Source organism: Quercus lobata, chromosome 7, assembly GCF_001633185.2.
Source record: "Quercus lobata isolate SW786 chromosome 7, ValleyOak3.0 Primary Assembly, whole genome shotgun sequence".
NCBI classification, from domain to species: domain Eukaryota; kingdom Viridiplantae; phylum Streptophyta; class Magnoliopsida; order Fagales; family Fagaceae; genus Quercus; species Quercus lobata.
The window spans coordinates 22,310,592-22,329,655 of NC_044910.1; the positions used below are offsets into that span (position 1 = coordinate 22,310,592).

General features: G+C 36.7%; 2 protein-coding genes across 4 annotated transcripts; one reads left to right on the forward strand and one right to left on the reverse strand.

The window, feature by feature from the left end:
- Window positions 1–2,703: 2,703 nt before the first annotated feature.
- Window positions 2,704–8,507, reverse strand: LOC115953515 (protein cornichon homolog 1-like). 3 transcript variants are annotated; one of them, XM_031071225.1, is made up of 5 exons: window positions 8,196–8,507; window positions 6,991–7,172; window positions 5,151–5,273; window positions 3,283–3,379; window positions 2,704–3,062 (listed from the first exon to the last, which is right to left on the reverse strand). In XM_031071225.1, the coding sequence occupies exons 1-4, from the start codon at window positions 8,268–8,270 to the stop codon at window positions 3,319–3,321; spliced, it is 441 nt and encodes a 146-aa protein (XP_030927085.1). In that variant the 5' UTR covers window positions 8,271–8,507; the 3' UTR covers window positions 2,704–3,062; window positions 3,283–3,318. The 3 variants fall into 3 exon arrangements, with proteins under 3 accessions (XP_030927085.1, XP_030927086.1, XP_030927087.1); XM_031071226.1 differs by having other exon boundaries at window positions 2,704–3,109; XM_031071227.1 differs by lacking the exon at window positions 2,704–3,062 and having other exon boundaries at window positions 3,128–3,379; window positions 8,196–8,506.
- Window positions 8,508–13,561: 5,054 nt separating this feature from the next.
- On the forward strand, window positions 13,562–15,062 carry LOC115951753. Its single transcript, XM_031068902.1, has 3 exons — window positions 13,562–13,811; window positions 14,434–14,741; window positions 14,805–15,062. Exons 1-3 carry the CDS (start codon window positions 13,562–13,564, stop codon window positions 15,060–15,062), a joined length of 816 nt encoding a protein of 271 aa, XP_030924762.1.
- Window positions 15,063–19,064: the final 4,002 nt, after the last annotated feature.

Genomic DNA, 19,064 nt, shown 5'->3' on the forward strand with positions numbered 1-19,064 from the left:
ATACTTAATAAAAAGACGTTGAATTATAAAATAAAAAAACTACAACTATTTTTAAAACACATATATTATAGATTAATAAATTTACTTACTGTCTTACTTGTATTTTTGATGGGGTCTTACTTTTATTTTGATACGTAGACCAACTGTCTTACTTTCATTTTTGATGGGGTCTTACTTTTATTTTGATACGTAGACCAATAAGATTTTTCTTTTAAGGACCCATTACTCCATAATATATACTTTTATTCATATTATGACATTCCTCATTGATAAGATTGTTAAACCTCTAAGGACACATTTTTCCCCCCACAATTTTTTCACAACTTGTAGAAGTGGTTAAAAAAAAAAAGAAAAAAAAAAAAAGAAAAAAGAAAAAAAGAGAGGTGATTACCTCATATAAAAGTGATTATTCACCATTTACAATTAACCACCTCAACAAGTTGTCAAAAAAGTTGCAGCAAAATTTTATCCCTAGATTTATTTTTTTTTCCTTTCCACTCCTTTACCCCACCCATCCCTTTTATCTAACGGCTTTCGTTTTATATTTTAAGTGTTTACCTTAGGATGTGCTTGAAAGTTCTTAAATAAACCAATATCTTGTTTGAATGTTTATAAGAAAATTAATATCTTGTGTTTTAGAGTTCATAAAAGAATGAAAAAAGGAATTAAAATAAAAGAATGAAAATTATTAACAGGTTTGTTTATACATTGTTTGCATGTTTATAAGAAAATTATTGTTTGGAAGTATTTAACACAATTTTTTATTATAGCAGTATTACAATTTTACTTTTTTTTTTCCCTAAAAAGTTAAAGAGTTTATTTATTTATTTTTAAATGAGCATAAAATGACCCGTTTGGTACGTGTGTTTAAATAACAGTTTTTAATTTTTTTAGAAATACGTGTGGATGATAAAGTGTATGAAAATACGTGTAATGTTGTTTAAAAACTAAAAACCTGTGTTACCAAACGAGCCAATTTCACAAAAATAGGGCTTTGAGGGAAATGTAATGGTTACATGTTCAATTTCCTCCAAATGGCATCATCCATATTATTTTCTTAAAAGGTAAGGGTTAGCTTCAGTGCGCTGGAGTTGACACAATGCGAACATGTAGTAAAAATCAGACATGTCTGTATTGTGTCAACTCTAGTGCATTGAAGACCTGTGTCCTTCCTTAAACTAAGAGTTCTGAGTTCATAAGGCAATATAATGAAATTAAATGGAATTTATAACTTATAAAAATAAAATAAAATAATGAAATAAAAAGGAATAATGTATTCTTTCTTAATGTGTTTAGAAGTTTATAAATAAAAGAAAGGAAAAAGAATAAATATATCTTGTTACCATTACTCTCATTTTATTTTATTTATGTTTTAAAGGAAAGAGTAAAAAACTTAATTTAGATGAATTAACGAGTAGGAATCATTTCATTCACTTGTAAGAAAAATGCATACAAAACCCCTAAATAGAAGAATATTAAAAAAATTTCTTAAAATCTGTTCCAATTAAAAAATGAAAATCGTTTACGAAAGTTGTATTTTTTTTTTTTTTTTGATGCAAAAAATTGCCTATGAGAATGGTTTTCATTTCTTTGGCCGAAGCTATAACAGCAATTTGAATATCAATGCAAATGCAAATTTGGGATGAAGAGTGGGGCTTACAATTTATCCCCAAGGAAAGAATATGTACACATTTTTTTCTCTTCCATAATTATGAGAATAATTCATCTGAAAAATGATTGTGAACATTTGGAAATATTTTCCTCTCTATAGTCATATTTTAAGAACCATAGGAAAGAGCTATAAAGAAAAGGCACGAGTTATCTACTTATCCACATACCATAACAGGGGAGTGCGTGGGCAAACCCTGTTCTCAGAAGTCAGAACTAGTTTAATCTTTAAAGGCCTAGCTAAAAATAAAAAGGTTGGGAGGGCTCGGCCCCACACATTATTATTCGTTATTTTCCCAAAAAGCCCTTTGATTTAATTACTCAGGCAAAAGCTGGCGCATCAGACGGCCAGATCTTGTCGAACTTAATAGGGCCACTTGACAGTGACCACCCGTCTCAGAATGAGGCCCCCACTAGGCTGTAGCACAAAGGAAAGCAGACCCTGATGATGGTGGGTCCCATTGTCAAACAGATGACAACTGCAGTCGAGCGCTGGGCCCGAAAACGACCCAACATCCCTGCATGTACCCCCGGGCCCAATTGCAATTGCGTTGGGGTAAACTATCAGTGGTTATAAATTTCTAATCAGAGTGGGGACCAGTGCCACTAATAGAGTGAGGGGCCCATGGGTTTCCAAACTTTCAAGTGGGACCAACATTATAATTATAAGCATCTTTTGATTGTACAAATAAGGGAACGTTGTTGTGAAACTGCCTATAGTATGTCGGGCCTGGCAGACTGTCGGGTAGAGGACACTTTAGGTGTGAGATAAGGCGGGTCCATGTTTATTTCGTACCTAAACTAAAAAGTCATTGAACTAGTCTAGTAGATTTGGTAACTCGTCAGAAAAGCCCATCACAAATCTAGGAACTAATCAAGCCCATCACAACTCCATTTCTGGCACCAAATCAGACATCTCTGCCCAACCCAAATAAACCCATATCTTGGGCTTCATGAGGTTTGATAGTTTGCAATGGGCTAAAAAAGCTTTACTAAATGCAAGCACCAAGTTGAGCGAGCCTGGGAATGGCCAGCTTTCAGGAAAGAGTACTCTCCTTTCATAAGGCTGCAATAACTTACATGTCAATATTGATGCTCTGGTTATGTTCATTTTTGGCTTTACCATATGCTTAATATTAGGTTACATGGACTACTTTCCCACTTGGTGGTTACTTGCAGTGAGAGAAGCAAGAGATGAATGAATACTAGAGTTTCAATTTCCTGTCCAGGGACCAGATGTGCTATCGCCTATCAGATAAATAAGACATCCTTTTAAAGTTATTCAATCAAGTATGAGGGGCAACTTATAGAAAAAACACACATCTAATAAAGAGTGATTAGCTAAATACACCTGATGATGGATGTCACATGGAAATGCCTTTGAGAATCTCTTCCTGCACGGTAAAATCTCCTTACTTCCAGAAATACGATAAATATTGGTCTACAAGTATTCCCCAAATAAAAATTAAAAGGAGCACTCATGATATCAAAAAAGGGTTACCCAATGTCAGGAGGGATTGATTGTATTAATCCTAACTAGTGATTCCTAAACATCTAAACAAGTGAGCTAAATTTCATCCTTTCAAATAGACCAAATTTATAAGCCAAACTTACAATGAGTTGCCAACATACTGCTGCAGCAGTGCACATTCAAAACAAATGCGTGGCATCATCCGCATCACTTAAAAACTCGAAAACAGATAATGCAAGCCTGCAGATTAAAATTAACTATGAGAGAGAGAGAGAGAGAGAGAGAGAGAGAGAGAGAATCGTGGAATATTCAAGAGCCCAAAAGTACCATAACTGTCTAATTTATTTCGTAAATGAGAAATTACAGATGATAAAGAAATGAAAAGCAGTCCATTATTCAAACTTAACATGGCCCCAAACTTGGTAGCATTCTGTGCCCACCAGTGACATAGTAAACTGGTGGTATACAAGGATATTTCAACCCTTTTGAAGTGCCTACGATTTCTAGTTTAAAACTGAAGCTGATGGATTACTAGGTAACCCTCATGTTTAATCAGACTTATTCCCTGCTACTAATTGGAAGTGGTGAGTGTCAGGTTTTGCCAAACTGAGATGAAGCAAATAAGTGAGGTTTTCAAATGTATTTGTGTGTTGTCAATGTTACCATTCAATAACATTATAACAGAGGTGTTTTTTCACAAATCCACCATTCTATGATAGTCTCCTTATACACTTCATGCTTGTAAAATAGCAAGATGATCAAAGATCAATAGTTATCTCATCTAAACAATGTTAAAATTTCAAGTTCTAAAATTATATACATAAACATTATGGATTAAATAGTAAATAACATCCAATTAATAATAAATTTGATATGTGTTAATAACAAAGAGAACATGTAATCCAACGAAAGATTTTTAAAATAATAATCCAATAATATATTGTTAAGTGATATAACATTGGAAAAAGGTGTAAGATGAAGGAAAATGTAAATAAAATAAGGGGAGTAACTTTGATCTTGATTTCTTTTTGAATGTAAGTAATACATGCATCCTGATGGCCTTACTCTTACAAGGGAAGGAGGCAACATTCGGGATAAAGCTCATTGACAATCTTTAAAATTTTTAATATGCCATAACTTTATTAATTATTATCCATGATCCTAAGGTTTGTTTGGTAAGGTGAAAATGAGAGAGGATGGAAGAGGGAGGAGAAAGAGAGAAGAAGAGATTAGTCTTTCTCCACCATTTGGAAGAGTGGTAAAAGGGGTGGATGGAAAGGAGGGTGGGCTACTATTATTAACCTAGGCCTGCCAACCTCCATTCACCCAAAGATGGGCGTTACTTTGAGATGAACATGGCCAGGGATTAGGGATGGATACAAGTACCATTTTTCCCCTAAGGCTTAATTTTTTTTTCTTGTCAGTTTTGGGAACTTTTTTTGATAGTTATTTTTTTACACCTTTTAATTATACAAATTTCATATGTAACAAGAATATGATAGGAATGATCTTAATATAATTGAAATGATTTGAAAAAAAATAGACATTTTTAAATTTAAAAAAATTATTGATTTCTTAAATATAATTTTCACCAAAATGCAACATTAGAATTTTAAATGACTAAAGAAAATATTAGAAATATTTTACACGCATAATTCATATAACCATATATATATATATACCCCATGTAGATATTGAGGAATACTTAGGCTTAGAGGGTGGTCCCCCTTTCTCGCATAAAATCGATCAGAATTTGAACACGCCATTCTTGAATGAGGTTTGATACCTGAGTGTCTAATTAGGGTTAGGTGATTTAAAAGATAGGATCTTGAAGGAATTTGGTGATTGTTTGGTGTTAAAAAAAGAGTTAAAGACGAAACAAAGAATGATAAATCCCAAGCAATTACATCTAGGTTCCTTACACAATCACACTTAAGAGGAAGAAGGCAATCACCCCTTCAAAGCTTAATAAGTTGCTAGAGATATTTTATGTACTAAGCACAAAACACACCTGCCAGTGATTATGGCAAAAATCACTAAGTAGAAACCAAGCTTGATTAACCGAAACTTCTTCTCAGCATTAAGAAATCTGAACGCCTCAGTGACATCAAAAAGATGCTGCCGTTTCAAAAACCTGAATCATTGCACTAGACTGGTTATGACAATTCCAGTTAAATTTAACTATATAGATAAACATGTGTGTGTGTCCAACCATCAGCAGTTTTATAGTGGTTCCAGAAAAACCATTGAATATCTTCACTTCTCTTTTTCCCTTTTTATTGACAAGTTGCACAAACTCCCAGTTCTCTTGAAACCACAACTATATCTATATGGTGCTATTTGAGCTAAAGCTATTGGCTCCCACATTTTTTAGTTTTCTCTTGACCAATTTTTTCTTGGGGAAACCAGAACCGTTGCATTTTAATTCTGGTAATGACATTACAGTACAAACCAATGGTTTATTCATCAAAATCTTTTTTAGACTAGTGCACCATTTTCCAATGGCATCATAGTTCCTATGGTCAACAGCACTTAAAAATAAAAAATAAAATAATTTGCAATGCCTTTTGTCACAATTTACAACTAAAAGTGTTCGATCTAATCAATTGGTTTTCTAATTTCCAATCACTTCAATAAAATAATTTCTTAACAATAATATCAAACCAATCTAAAAATAGCAGTAATTATGAAATCCCTCAATTTATCTTAGAATAGTAAAATGTAATTCTTCTCATGGAACAAATGCCCTGAATCAATCAATGAAGTTAACTTTTCAAAACATCAGAAAGAAATGAAACAGGAATTTTTCAAAAATCAGAAAGTGATAAGTTTTTCTTCACTAATACAAAAAACGTTTAATCATTAATAACTTAACAGGATTCAAATTTCTGCAGGCCTTAGTTTTTTATGGTAGTTATCATATAGCTATGTTTGAAAACAACTCAACATGCATGCAAACAGTGGTTCAACAATCTCAAAAGCTCAAAAATGCCATCAGGTTAAACTAATATGGGTGACCAGAAGAACACAAAATATCCAGATAGCCATATCATGGAATTCTCTACAATTTTGGTATATCCCAATATCAACAAACAAAGAACTATGTATTTTTTATTATTTATTGTTTTTGAAAAATAGAAGTCCCTGCTTCAACCAAAATTTCCTGATCTTGGATGAGGATAGACTGATGTGGCAAAAGAGAAAAAGGTGGGGGTGAGGATTCAGGCTACAAGAGTATAATTGTTCTGATCTTTCATTCAAAATAGAAAAACAGATTAGACCAATATAAAGAAAACACCAAAGCTAACAAGCCAACTAAAACAACAAAAGTGCAGAAAGTCCCCATCCATTAATCGTTTCCATCAATTACATAAATTGGTAAATGCAATACTTACATCAGAAATTCTAAGTTGAATCTAAATAACAGTTGTAAAGCCTTCATTTATTCCATCTAAAGAGAAGTTGGTCAATGCATTTCAAGTACATTCTCAAAGGCAAAATGTTGCAAGGATCTTAGTGAAAACTAAGTTTTGATATTTACTTTATGCAAACTCCTTTTAAAATCCATGACTTGCTTTTACTATCTTATCTCCTTACATGGTACCAGGCTCCTCAGACAACAGGTCTATGGTGAGTTACTACTTCATTATGTCAAAATTAACTACAGACTTCCTTCTCATTGTCTTAACCTAAACCAAGCCTGCTAGTGCCATGTGTTATAACCTTTGGCTCAATTAATATTAAAGTTGATCTTTTTGCAGAGAAATAAGTGAAGAACGAACACCAACTGCATTAAATGCATCGTACAGTATAACATGGTACTTAAAATATTGTTCACAAATTATACTTACAGCATCACATGATAGCAAGTAACAGGAACTGTTATCAGAAACATGAACCAATGCCATGTCAAAAGGAAGCTGGCGCAGAATACTCCTTGGACAATGAACTCAGGGAGAACGATGCGATTAATGCTAGTTGCTGAGTCGTAAATGTTTATGTAGTCAGCTTCCAAGTCCGTCAAGATCACAATCTACCAAAATATTATTCAGAGATATCAGGAATATCCAATTTTAGCATCAACCAAAAAAAAATCTACCAAAATATTATTCAGAGAATGTGACATCATCATAACAACTAACTAATTCCTAAGCACACGAGTAAACAAATTTTTCACATGCTAAAATAATCAAAAGCTAAGCTAATACAGCACTTATCCCACATGTCTAAATCAATCATAACTAACTTACTCATTCACACGCCTTGCCCTTGTGGAATACCTTGATTCGAGCACGTCATCAAGGCACACTTGGCCACATCATCATGCTTTTCTTGAAATGAAAATGCTTGCTTAAAAAGTATCGCATAAAAAACAACTAAAAATGTCCTCTATATTCCTTACAGCACGAAATACAGTTCTTCCTCGACATGTTTTGAACAGTCCATAGCATATACGGAGCCACACCAAATTCTAGAGCCAAAAACATGATCAATGAATATGCATTACGTATTTGATGAATGTTTCATTAATTTATAACTATAAGGACTAAGGCAAGAGATCAAGGTCGTTTTGTCAACTTAATCAGGTATAAACTACAGTTAGATAAACTAAAAACAGTTATAGTAAAAGCAATAACAGTTACAAATTTCTTGATGAAAAAGAAATCAAAATGGCACTTTTCGAGCAAATGCGATAAAATCAATATAAAAATATTAATAATAACACATGTTCAAGAGCGTGTGTGCGTGGATGCAATCTAGGTATAATTGAACACAAATGGTTAAAGAAATCACCAAAACCGGCATCAATTCAATGCGCCATTATTGTTTGGTTGCTGAGAAAGTGAAAAAAGAAAACTATATCTCTAAATCTCTAAATCGTGTTTATTAACGTACATTTATTTAATTAAGTAAACGAAACTTAATAAATTAAACAAATACAGAAGCAGCATTTAAGAAAAATTTTCCATAACAGATCGCGAAAGGCCGAACAAGAAAATAGGGGTTTAGAAGAAAAGGAATTATGGGGGTTTAAAATTAAGAGAGAAAATAGAACCTGATAAAAGGTTGAAGCCATGAGAGCTAAGTTTATGAGAAAAGCGATGATCCAAAAGAAGAGGTCCATCGACATGATGTTGTTGTTCAATTCGAAATGACGAAATGGAATGGGTCTGTGTCACTGTGTGTGTGTGTGGGTTTTTAAAGCTAACGGGTTTTGCCTCTCTTCCCCGCTCTCATGGATTTTGGTTTATTAAACTCATTGCTCAATTCAACTGACTGGGGTTTACAATCTCTATTTTTCTTTTTTTTCTTTTTTTATGGGATACAATCTCTATTTTAGAAACTTTACTAACTCTACCTCATGACAGAGACAAACATCTCTCATGCAGAACACTTTCATAAAATATAAAAAATTAAATTAAATGAAAAATACTGTAATCTATATCATCTATATTACTATTTAAAGGGTTCTCTGTTTGGATTCCTTACTTTTTTTTGTTTAAAATTATTCATACACTCCTATGTTTATATAGAGACAACTAAAGGACAATCTGATGAAAATATAATTCTAATTTCCATTAAAATATTGCCTAAAAAATAAGGTCATTCTTCTATTGATTTTCAAATTACTTTATTTACTTCTAAATTAAATTCTCAAAATAAAAATTAAATATAAAAAATATAGATAATTTTTGTTTTTGCAATAAAATAGGACCAATAAGCCAAAAGTTTTCAGTAAACACAAAAAAAAAAAAAAAAAAAACCTCATTGCACGAGCACTTTGCGCGTGTGATGTGGCTAGTATTATTATTATATAATAAAAGTTGAGTTTAAAAGTCGTAGTAGTGCCAAGTGGCTTCACCAAATTGTAGATTTTTTTTTTTTTAAAGATTTTTAGATTTAAAAGAAATATATAATTTTTTTTCTCCTATAATTTCTAAGATGATAAAAATCTTAGTTTGATTACAATCCAAATTCTTCATTTAATCATTTTCTAATTATAATATATAAGCTGAAAAAAATTATAATTAAAAAAAATAGCAACAAAAAAAATCTTACACGTTAATCTTGCAAGTTTTAGATTTAGATTATTTAAAAAATAGTTATAATTGCAGAAATTTTATTAGATTTAATAAAACTATATATAATTTTTCTTTTCCTATAATTTCTAAGTTGATAAAAATCATAATTTGATTATTATCCAAATTCTTCATCTAATCATTTTCTTATTATAATATATATAAGTTGAAAAAAAATATTAATTAAAAAAAAAGCAACAAAAAAATCTTAAACCCTAATGTTCAATAACAACAAAAAAAAAAAAAAAAAAAAAAAAAAAAAAAACTCACGTAAAGAGAGGAAGTAGTACACGTTTTTTTTTTTTTATTTTTTTATAATTATAATAGAATGATAATTAATGATTAATATATTAGTATATATATTCTTATATATTAAAAATCGATCTAACAAATTTTTAATACGATTTACTTTTTTTGAGAAGTACACAACTACACGTTTAGATTTTTATATAAAAAAAGGTATAATTTTTTTTCTTATCTTCTTCTCCTATAATTATGTTACTACACGTAGTAAAAAAAAAATAGCAAATAAAAAAAAAACATATAATACTACATGTAAAAGGAAAACAGCAACCTAACAGCAACGCGATCCACTTGAAAAATGTCTTTTATAAAATTCTATTCAATTAACAATAGACTAATATTAGACTTTTTATTCATATTGACTTCTTTAATGTGAACTGTATATATATCTCAAATAATTCATAATGAATACCTACAATACAATTCTTTTTCTCTATTCTTCTGCCTACAACCTCTATTCTTCTCTTCCTCTACCTACAACTTTGCGAGTATGTATTTACATATTTAAACTTTTACATTTACATTGCAATACAATATTTGAGTGTGGTACCCTAGAAGGTCTAGATACTAACGTAGTTCAATTATATTTTAAATTCTATGATTTTTTTATAAAAAATTTTAGACAATGCAATTCATCTTTGATTTGGTGTTCTTAATTGATTATGCTGATTATTTCCTCGCTTATGGTAACATTAAAATAACTTATAGGTAAACTTTTATATTTACATTGCAATTTAGAAGAGTAATGCTATAGATACAAACTATTTTACAACATTTTTACAAACCACTGATATAGCAAATTCTTACGGTTCTAATATGAGCCCATCACTAACATCACATTTTTACTTACAATAACTATTTGAAAAATACTAAAGTTACATCAGCAGTTTGTAAAAATGTTGTAAAATAGTTTGTATACATAGCATTACTCTAGTTTAGAAACTCTATATACTTATATTTTTGTGATTAATGGAATTTGTTATATTTTTGTAATTTATGGAATTTGTTTTTGGTTATATATGCAAGAAGTTTATATATGGTTAGCACTTTTACTACTCTTCACGTTAGCAAGAATAATGGAAAGATTTTTAAGTGCCATATATAAAACTTGCCATAATATAAAACTTACAATTTTACTACTAAGAGCTTTTTGAAATTTAAAACTAGCCATAATTTTTAAAATATTTTTACTATTTTATTTGTTATTAAATTTACTTATATTATCAAAAAATATATATTTAAAAAAAATTATATATAATTTTTTTATTAAGCCGTGCAATGTATAATACTAGTATATATATAAAACCGAAACCTTTGAAATTCTCACAATTTTTCATGTCAACACAATATTTAAATAAAATTATCATTTTATTTAAACAAAATTATTTTTGTTTAATCCAAACTTGACAAGGAGTGAAACTCTATCTCTCTAACAAGTCCAATTTAAACTCAATGTCATTATTATCATTTTTTTAAAATAGAATTATTTTTGTTTAATCTGAAGTCTCTGAAGCTCTCACAATTTTCTACGTCAACACAATATTTATAAAAAAAAATTATCATTTTATTTAAATAAACGTGTTTAAATAAGTCCAAATTTAACAAAAAGTGAAACTCTATCTCTTTAATAAGTTTAATTTAAACTCAAACTCAAACTCAAACGTTGATAATTTATCTCCAAATTTGCAAAGTTAATCATGAACACCATAAAAGTAATGCAAACCCCAATATATATATATATATATATATATATATATGTAAGGACTCAATTTGTAACGACCCAAAATGATATTGGGTTCGCACGTAAAAAGGCCCAAACAATATCATTTGTAGAGCGTGGGTTTTAAAGGATAGGCCTTGGTCACCAGACGGTGGTTAGTCGTGGTGTTCATATAGAATTAAACCGTGTTCGCTTGAGGAGTCTTTCTCCTTGAAGCGGTCTAGGAGGCTCTTGTTCTTGACCTTTTTTCCCCCCCAACCTTTTTTGGCACATCAGTCTTCACATTATATAGCCTTTCTTGGCTGATCCTGGCCCTCCACCTGTTGATCAGGCAGGTGCCCATTCAAGTATCTATCCCATCAGCTGCCTCCCCTTGCTTTTTGTTAGTTGCAATAACCGAAACTACACTGTTCATGCGTTTTTTCTCATTAACATGGTTAGGACGTTTGTGGACGCATTCAATGCGGAGGGGACATATTTACCTTGAACCACCTCCACACCGTACCCCCACGTGAATCCCATTCTACTCGCCTTTTCTCCTGGGGGCCTTTTGGAGACTGCCTTTGACGATATGTCACTCTTCCCTTCGAAGTCTTGGGATGCCGAAGACAGGGCCATCCTCAGCTGCGTCTCTAGGCTATTTGGTCTTTTCCTACTTGTCCTCGGCAACTACCCTCCTCGGCACGGGCCCTGGGCCCTAGTGGAAAGCGAGCCGGGTCGTAAGTTCTCTGGCCCCACAATAGCCCCTTAAAATCCTGCTATCCGGCTCCTCGGACGGATAGGAGGGTTTTGATGACATCAGACGTCTGTCAATGCTTGTTAATCCTTGTCACCTATCGGTTCTCGAGACTTTTCGCCTACCCGAGACACGTTCTTAGAGCCTTTGGAAGGTGAAACGTGTCCTTATTAAATGCAGGCGGCTCTGTGCTTCCCACGTTCAACGGCATGATGGAGATCTAACGGTGGAGATTTCCTTGCCTTTATGGGCGGGAAAATTCGTGCAGTTACTTTCGATAGGAGGCATAAATGATTTTTGGAACTGATTTTTCTCTTCAGTTTTGCACTTAAGAGTTCTAGCGCATATACCTTGGGTTCAACTGAATTTTCGTCCAAACTCAAGTCTATCTCCAGCATCAAAAAGCCTGTCCGAGGCACCTTTCCTCTTTTCTGTAAGTTCTCTGCCTCCATTAACTAGTACTTTTTCCTTTCTGGATTTATTTTTCTCTTGTCCCTCTCCTTCTCCCGTAGTTGGTTAAGGCTGTTTAGTAGTTCTTAGAGATGGTTAAAATGAGACTGAGGAAATTGGTTGAGACTGAAGAGGTGATGGAAAAGTTCATCGCCGATTATAGAATTCCCACCAACGTGAGTTTGAGGCACTGTAAGATGGGGGAGTGGCATATTCTGAGAAATACGGGCGAGGTGGTAATTCCTGTTATCGCCTTCGTAGAGGGGGGTATGAGAATCCCCATGGGGCCAGTAATGAAGAATTACCTTAGGCATTTCCGGTTAACTCCCACCCAATGCGCTGTCAATATGTTTAGGATTCTGGGTTGTGTGGATGCCCTAAATGAGAAAATGGGGCTAAGACTAACCCATCATGACGTGAATTGGTGCTACAATCTCCAAAAATTAAAGGGCAAAATCTATTATATGAAGACCAGAGACGAAAGGGTTCGGCTAATTCAGTGCCTCCCCAACTCCAGCAAGGGGTTGAACAAAGACTTTCTTATTCTATATGGGGAATGGCACGACGGCGTTCCATGCCCAATGGTGGAGGGAGAACCAGGTGGGATATAGAGAGTGGAAGGGTGCTGATCCTTTGCACCATTTTAATTTGACGTGGTTCGGTTACTAACCATGCGCATGTCTTTTTCTTGCAGATCCCAACGCCTTTCATTGGCACTTTCACCTAGTTAACCGGGTGGATTTGGAGACTGTTCTTCAGGCGGCAGTTTTTGTAAATGACAATGATGGTCAAGTCAGAGCCGCTCACAAAATCTTAGGGTACGCTCCCCTTCAGAAGTCGTTCGCCAACCCAAAGCACGTGATTAGCGCTATCTGTCCTCGGCTCCAAAAATTACCATAGTTGAACAAGGGTTTTTGATCTCCAAAGGATCTCCTGTCCCAGTGGGCATCCCATTTGTGGGCTCTTCGTCGCTTCATCGCGCAGCGGAGGACGAAGATAATCTGGATCCGTCCGAGGAGGGTTTTGGGGCATTTGATCAAGCCGACCCATCCGAGGATCCTTCTGGCGATCTAGGGGACCCAGACTTGTCCGAAGCGGAGCTATTGTCAGTAGGTACATCCTCCTGAACCGAGATGGGACTTAAGAGAAAGCCCCCGACCAGCTTACTTGACCTCCTCGAGGGTCAACTAGGGAAGGGTGCGCAAGGAACATCGCAGTCCAGTGTTCCATCTCCACCACCTCAGCCCCAGACCATCCAGACCAGGTCATCCTCCACCAAGTCGCAGCCACAATCTCCCCGCCCCAAACTTCCTACTCTTCCTCAAACAGCTCTGCCTCCTCAGCCGGAGCCTACCGACTCAAAGAGAAAGAGGAGTCCCAAGGGTAAGGAGCCTATGAACGGGGGAAAATCACAATCTTATAAGGAGAGGAATGAAGCCCCGTGTGTGAAACAATTAAAGATTGGGCACCAAAGCAAGGGTAAAGAGACCGAAGTCCAATCCGCCCAAAGCAAGAGGAAGGGGATCGAAGCCCAATCCTTGCCAAGCGCCTAGCTTCCCGCCCCAATGCTCCACGGGGGGCCACTACTAGAAACCGCGTCCATGAGGGATCTTGGAGATGGCGAGGACGGTTATGTGGCCGACGCATTAGGGAGAACCATGCTACTTCCCACCGACGTGGATGAGTTGAAGAAAATGAGGATGCAGGAGGTTTTCCTCAGTACGAAGAGGTACTTGGGCATGGTAAGGCTCTTGAAACCTAAAACTTTATTAACTCTTGCTCCCGGTCTGTAACTCACGATGTATTTATCTCACTTGACAAGCTCTCCAGGCCACCTATAGGATGGAGGAGGAAGTTAACAAGTAGAGTAAGGCCCCCGAGAATGAACGCTGCAAACGCATAGACGCCGCGCGGACTCTCAAAGCTTCCAAGGACGACCTTGCAAAGGCTAAGAAGGCTTTAAAGAAGGCTATCTGAGAAAGGGATAGCGTTTCGGCGGGTTTAGATGGCACCCAAAAACAGGCCGAGGAACAGACAAAACGTCTACTAGAAGCTGAGGATCAGTTGCAAATAGTCAAGGAGCAGATCAGTGATTTGAAGAAAAGATTGATCTCGGCAGAGAATGCTAAAGGTGTGGCGGAGTATGCCCGGGACGAAGCCGTGAGGGCCAAGCAGGAGGCTGAGTTTGCCAGAAACGAGGCCGAAGCTGCTAGGGACAAGGCTGAGGATGAGGGTTACAATATGGGGGTTGTTGAAACCCAAGCCTCCCTTAAAGCCCAAATTCCCGGAGTGTGCAGGCTATACTGCTCCCAGGTTTGGGAAGAGGCCTTAAAGCGAGCTGGGGTGGATGCTTCGTCTGATTTATGGAAAGCGGAGAGCATATTTTACCCACCAGCCATCCGTGAGGCCGCCTCTGCCAGCTCCGAGGCTATGAGCGATCAACACGAGGCAGGGGTTACTCAGTCAGAAGCTGCACAGATCAGCGTCCCTCCTCGTGAGTCGCTTAAAGGGGGAAAGCTTCATGATGTGATAGAAGCACTTGAAAGTATGGATCCCGAGGTGCCCAAAGAGGATGCCGAGCCTATGGTCAGCGCTCAGATCCCTGATGCCGACGAGCCAGCCATCCTTGCCTAGCCCTTGCAGGCAATTCCCCTCGCTGAGGTCCCCAAGAGTATCGACACCGATCTTGCTCAGCCTTCCCCAGAAGGGACTGTCCTCCAGGGCGTCGAAGCTAGTCCTGTTCTGCCTTCCCAGGATGTGGCCGACACAAAATTGAAGAAGTAGAAACCCCAGCCAGCCTCCGTATCTGTTTTTAGTTTAATGATTGACTAGTTTCCCTTTTATCTTGAAACTTTTATAATTTGCTTGTAGTTGAACCTGTTGAACACATATATGAAATTCTTTTCTTCCTCTTTTCTTTTGATTACATGTCAGTTGCCCTCGTTGATACTTACTATTGTTACGGACCTTATGATTTTTGAACTAGTTATCTTAATAAGTATAAATAGTTATGCATGCGATATATTTAGAATCATGTTTCGGAATGTTAGCTTACCCGCACTCATAGGGCGTTGAACTCGTGTCTGAACCTCCTTCAATGGAGATATAGGCATCATCCGAGATGTCCCGTGTGTTGTTAGGTCCAACTTAGTATCCAGATTTCCTTTAGGTAGTTGGTTTCCTCATAGGTTCGAGTCCGAGGACTATGCAATACCTTGGTTCTGTCCAAAACTTGATTTTTTAGCAGTTGGTTTCCCCATAGGTTTGAGTCTAAGGACCATGCAATACCTTAGTTCTGTCTAAAATTTGATTTTTTAAGTAGTTGGTTTCCCCATAGGCTTGAGTCCGAGGACCATGCAATATCTTGGTTTTGTCCAAAACTTGATTTTTTAAGTAGTTGGTTTCCCCATAGGTTTGAGTCCGAGGACCATGCAATATCTTGGTTCTGTCCAAAACTTAGCTTTTTAAGTACTTGGTTTCCCTATAAGTTTGAGTCCGAGGATCATGCAATACCTTGGTTCTGTCTAAAACTTGATTTTTAAGTAGTTGGTTTCCATATAGGTTTGAGTCCGAGGACCATGCAATACCTTGGTTCTATCCAAAACTTAGATTTTTAAGTATTTGGTTTCCCCATAGGTTTGAGTCCGAGGACCATGCAATACCTTGGTTCTGTCCAAAACTTGATTTTTAAGTAGTTGGTTTCTCCATAGGTTTGAGTTCGAGGACTATGCAATACCTTGGTTCTGTCCAAAACTTAGCTTTTTAAGTAGTTGGTTTCCCCATAGGTTTGAGTCCGAGGACCATGCAATACCTTGGTTCTATTCAAAATTTAGCTTTTTAAGTAGTTGGTTTCCCTATAGGTTTGAGTCCGAGGACCATGCAATACCTTGGTTCTGTCAAAAACTTAGCTTTTTAAGTAGTTGGTTTCCCCATAGGTTTGAGTCCGAGGACCATGCAATACCTTGGTTCTGTCCAAAACTTAGCTTTTTAAGTAGTTGGTTTCCCATAGGTTTGAGTTCGAGGACCATGCAATACCTTGGTTCTATCCAAACTTGATTTTTAAGTAGTTGGTTTCCCCATAAGTTTGAGTCCGGGACTATGCAATACCTTGGTTCTGTCCAAAACTTAGCTTTTTAAGTAGTTGGTTTCCCCATAGGTTTGAGTCTGAGAACCATGCAATACCTTGGTTCTGTCCAAAACTTAGCTTTTTAAGTAGTTGGTTTCCCCATAGGTTTGAGTCTGAGAACCATGCAATACCTTGGTTCTGTCCAAAACTAGATTTTTTAAGTAGTTGGTTTCCCCATAGGTTTGAGTCCGAGGACCATGCAATACCTTGGTTCTATTCAAAATTTAGCTTTTTAAGTAGTTGGTTTCTCTATAGGTTTGAGTCCGAGGACCATGCAATACCTTGGTTCTGTCCAAAACTTGATTTTTAAGTAGTTGGTTTCCCTATAGATTTGAGTCCGAGGACCATGCAATACCTTGGTTCTGTCAAAAACTTAGCTTTTTAAGTAGTTGGTTTCCCCATAGGTTTGAGTCCGAGGACCATGCAATACCTTGGTTCTGTCAAAAACTTAGCTTTTTAAGTAGTTGGTTTCCCCATAGGTTTGAGTTCGAGGACCATGCAATACCTTGGTTCTATCCAAAACTTGATTTTTAAGTAGTTGGTTTCCCCATAAGTTTGAGTCCGAGGACTATGCAATACCTTGGTTCTGTCCAAAACTTAACTTTTTAAGTAGTTGGTTTCCCCATAGGTTTGAGTCTGAGAACCATGCAATACCTTGGTTCTGTCCAAAACTAGATTTTTTAAGTAGTTGGTTTCCCCATAGGTTTGAGTCCGAGGACCATGCAATACCTTGGTTAGGACCATGCAATACCTTGGTTCTGCTTTTTAAGTACTTCCCTATAGGTTTTAGTAGTTGGTTTCCCTATAGGTTTGACCTGAAATACCTACCTGTGAAAACTTCTGTCCAAAACTTTTTAAGTAGTTGGTTTCCCTATAGGTTTGAGTTCGAGGACCATGGCAATACCTTGGTTCCAAACTTAGCTTTTAATAGTTGGTTTCCCATAGGTTTGAGTCCGAGGACCATGAATACCTTGTTTCCAAAACTTGCTTTTTTTGTAGTTGGTTCCCATTGGTTTGAGTCCGAGACTGCATACCTTGGTCTGTCCAAACTTGATTTTTTAAGTAGTTGTTTCTCCATAGGTTTGAGTCCGAGGACCATGCAATACCTTGGTTCTGTCCAAAACTTAATTTTTTAAGTAGTTGGTTTCCCCATAGGTTTGAGTCCGAGGACCATGCAATACCTTGGTTCTGTCCAAAACTTGTATTTTTTAAGTAGTTGGTTTCCCCATAGGTTTGAGTCCGAGGACCATGCAATACCTTGGTTCTGTCCAAATACTTTTTGTATTTTTTTAAGTAGTTGGTTTCCCCATAGGTTTGAGTCCGAGGACCATGCAATACCTTGGTTCTATCCAAAACTGGATTTTTAAGTAGTTTTTTTAAATAGTGGTTTTTCCCAAGGTTTGAGTCGAGGACCATGCAATACCTTGGTCTGTCCAAAACTTAGCTTTTTAAGTAGTTGGTTTCCCCATAGGTTTGAGTCCGAGGACCATGCAATACCTTGGTTCTGTCCAAAACTTAGCTTTTTAAGTAGTTGGTTTCCCCATAGGTTTGAGTCCGAGGACCATGCAATACCTTGGTTCTATCCAAAACTTAGCTTTTTAAATTTGGGGAGATTTGCCCCTCGACCGAGGTATGGGACATTGGTTTGGGGGGATTAGCCCCTCGACCAAGCCCCTAGAACCATCCGCGTTACTAGCGCTTTGAAGTGTAGCCCTTAATGGAACTTTATGTTAGGGCACCACAACGGGCTGTTGGAACTGATGGGGGGGACTTTCTGGACCCATCGCCTGTGCCAACACACAAGCCCTCCCCACAGACGGCGCCAATTGTAAGGACTCAATTTGTAACGACCCAAAATGATATTGGGTTTGCACGTAAAAAGGCCCAAACAATATCATTTGTAGAGCGTGGGTTTTAAAGACCAGGCCTTGGTCACCAGACGGTGGTTAATTGTGGTGTTCATACAGAATTAAACCGTGTTCGCTCGAGGAGTCTTTCTCCTTGAGGCGGTCTGGGAGGCTCTTGTTCTTGGCCTTCCCCCCCCCCCAGCCTTTTTTGGCGCATCAGTCTTCACATTATATAGCCCTTCTTGGCTGATCCTAGCCCTCCACCTGTTGATCAAGAAGGTGCCCATTCAAGTATCTGTCCTATCAGCTGCCTCCCCTTGGTTTTTGTTAGTTGCAATAATCGAAACTACACTGTTCAAGCGTTTTTTCTCATTAACATGGTTAGGTCGTTTGTGGACGCATTCAATGCGGAGGGGACGTATTTACCTTGAACCACCTCCACACCGTACCCCACGTGGGTCCCATTCTACTCGCCTCTTCTCCTGGGGGCCTTTTGGAGACTGCCTTTGATGATATGTCACTCTTCCCTTCAAAGTCTTGGGATGCCGAGGACAGGGCCATCCTCGGCTGCGTCTCTAGGCTATTTGGTCTTTTCCTACTTGTCCTCAGCAACTACCCTCCTCAGCACGGGCCCTAGGCCCTAGTGGAAAGCGGACCGGGTCG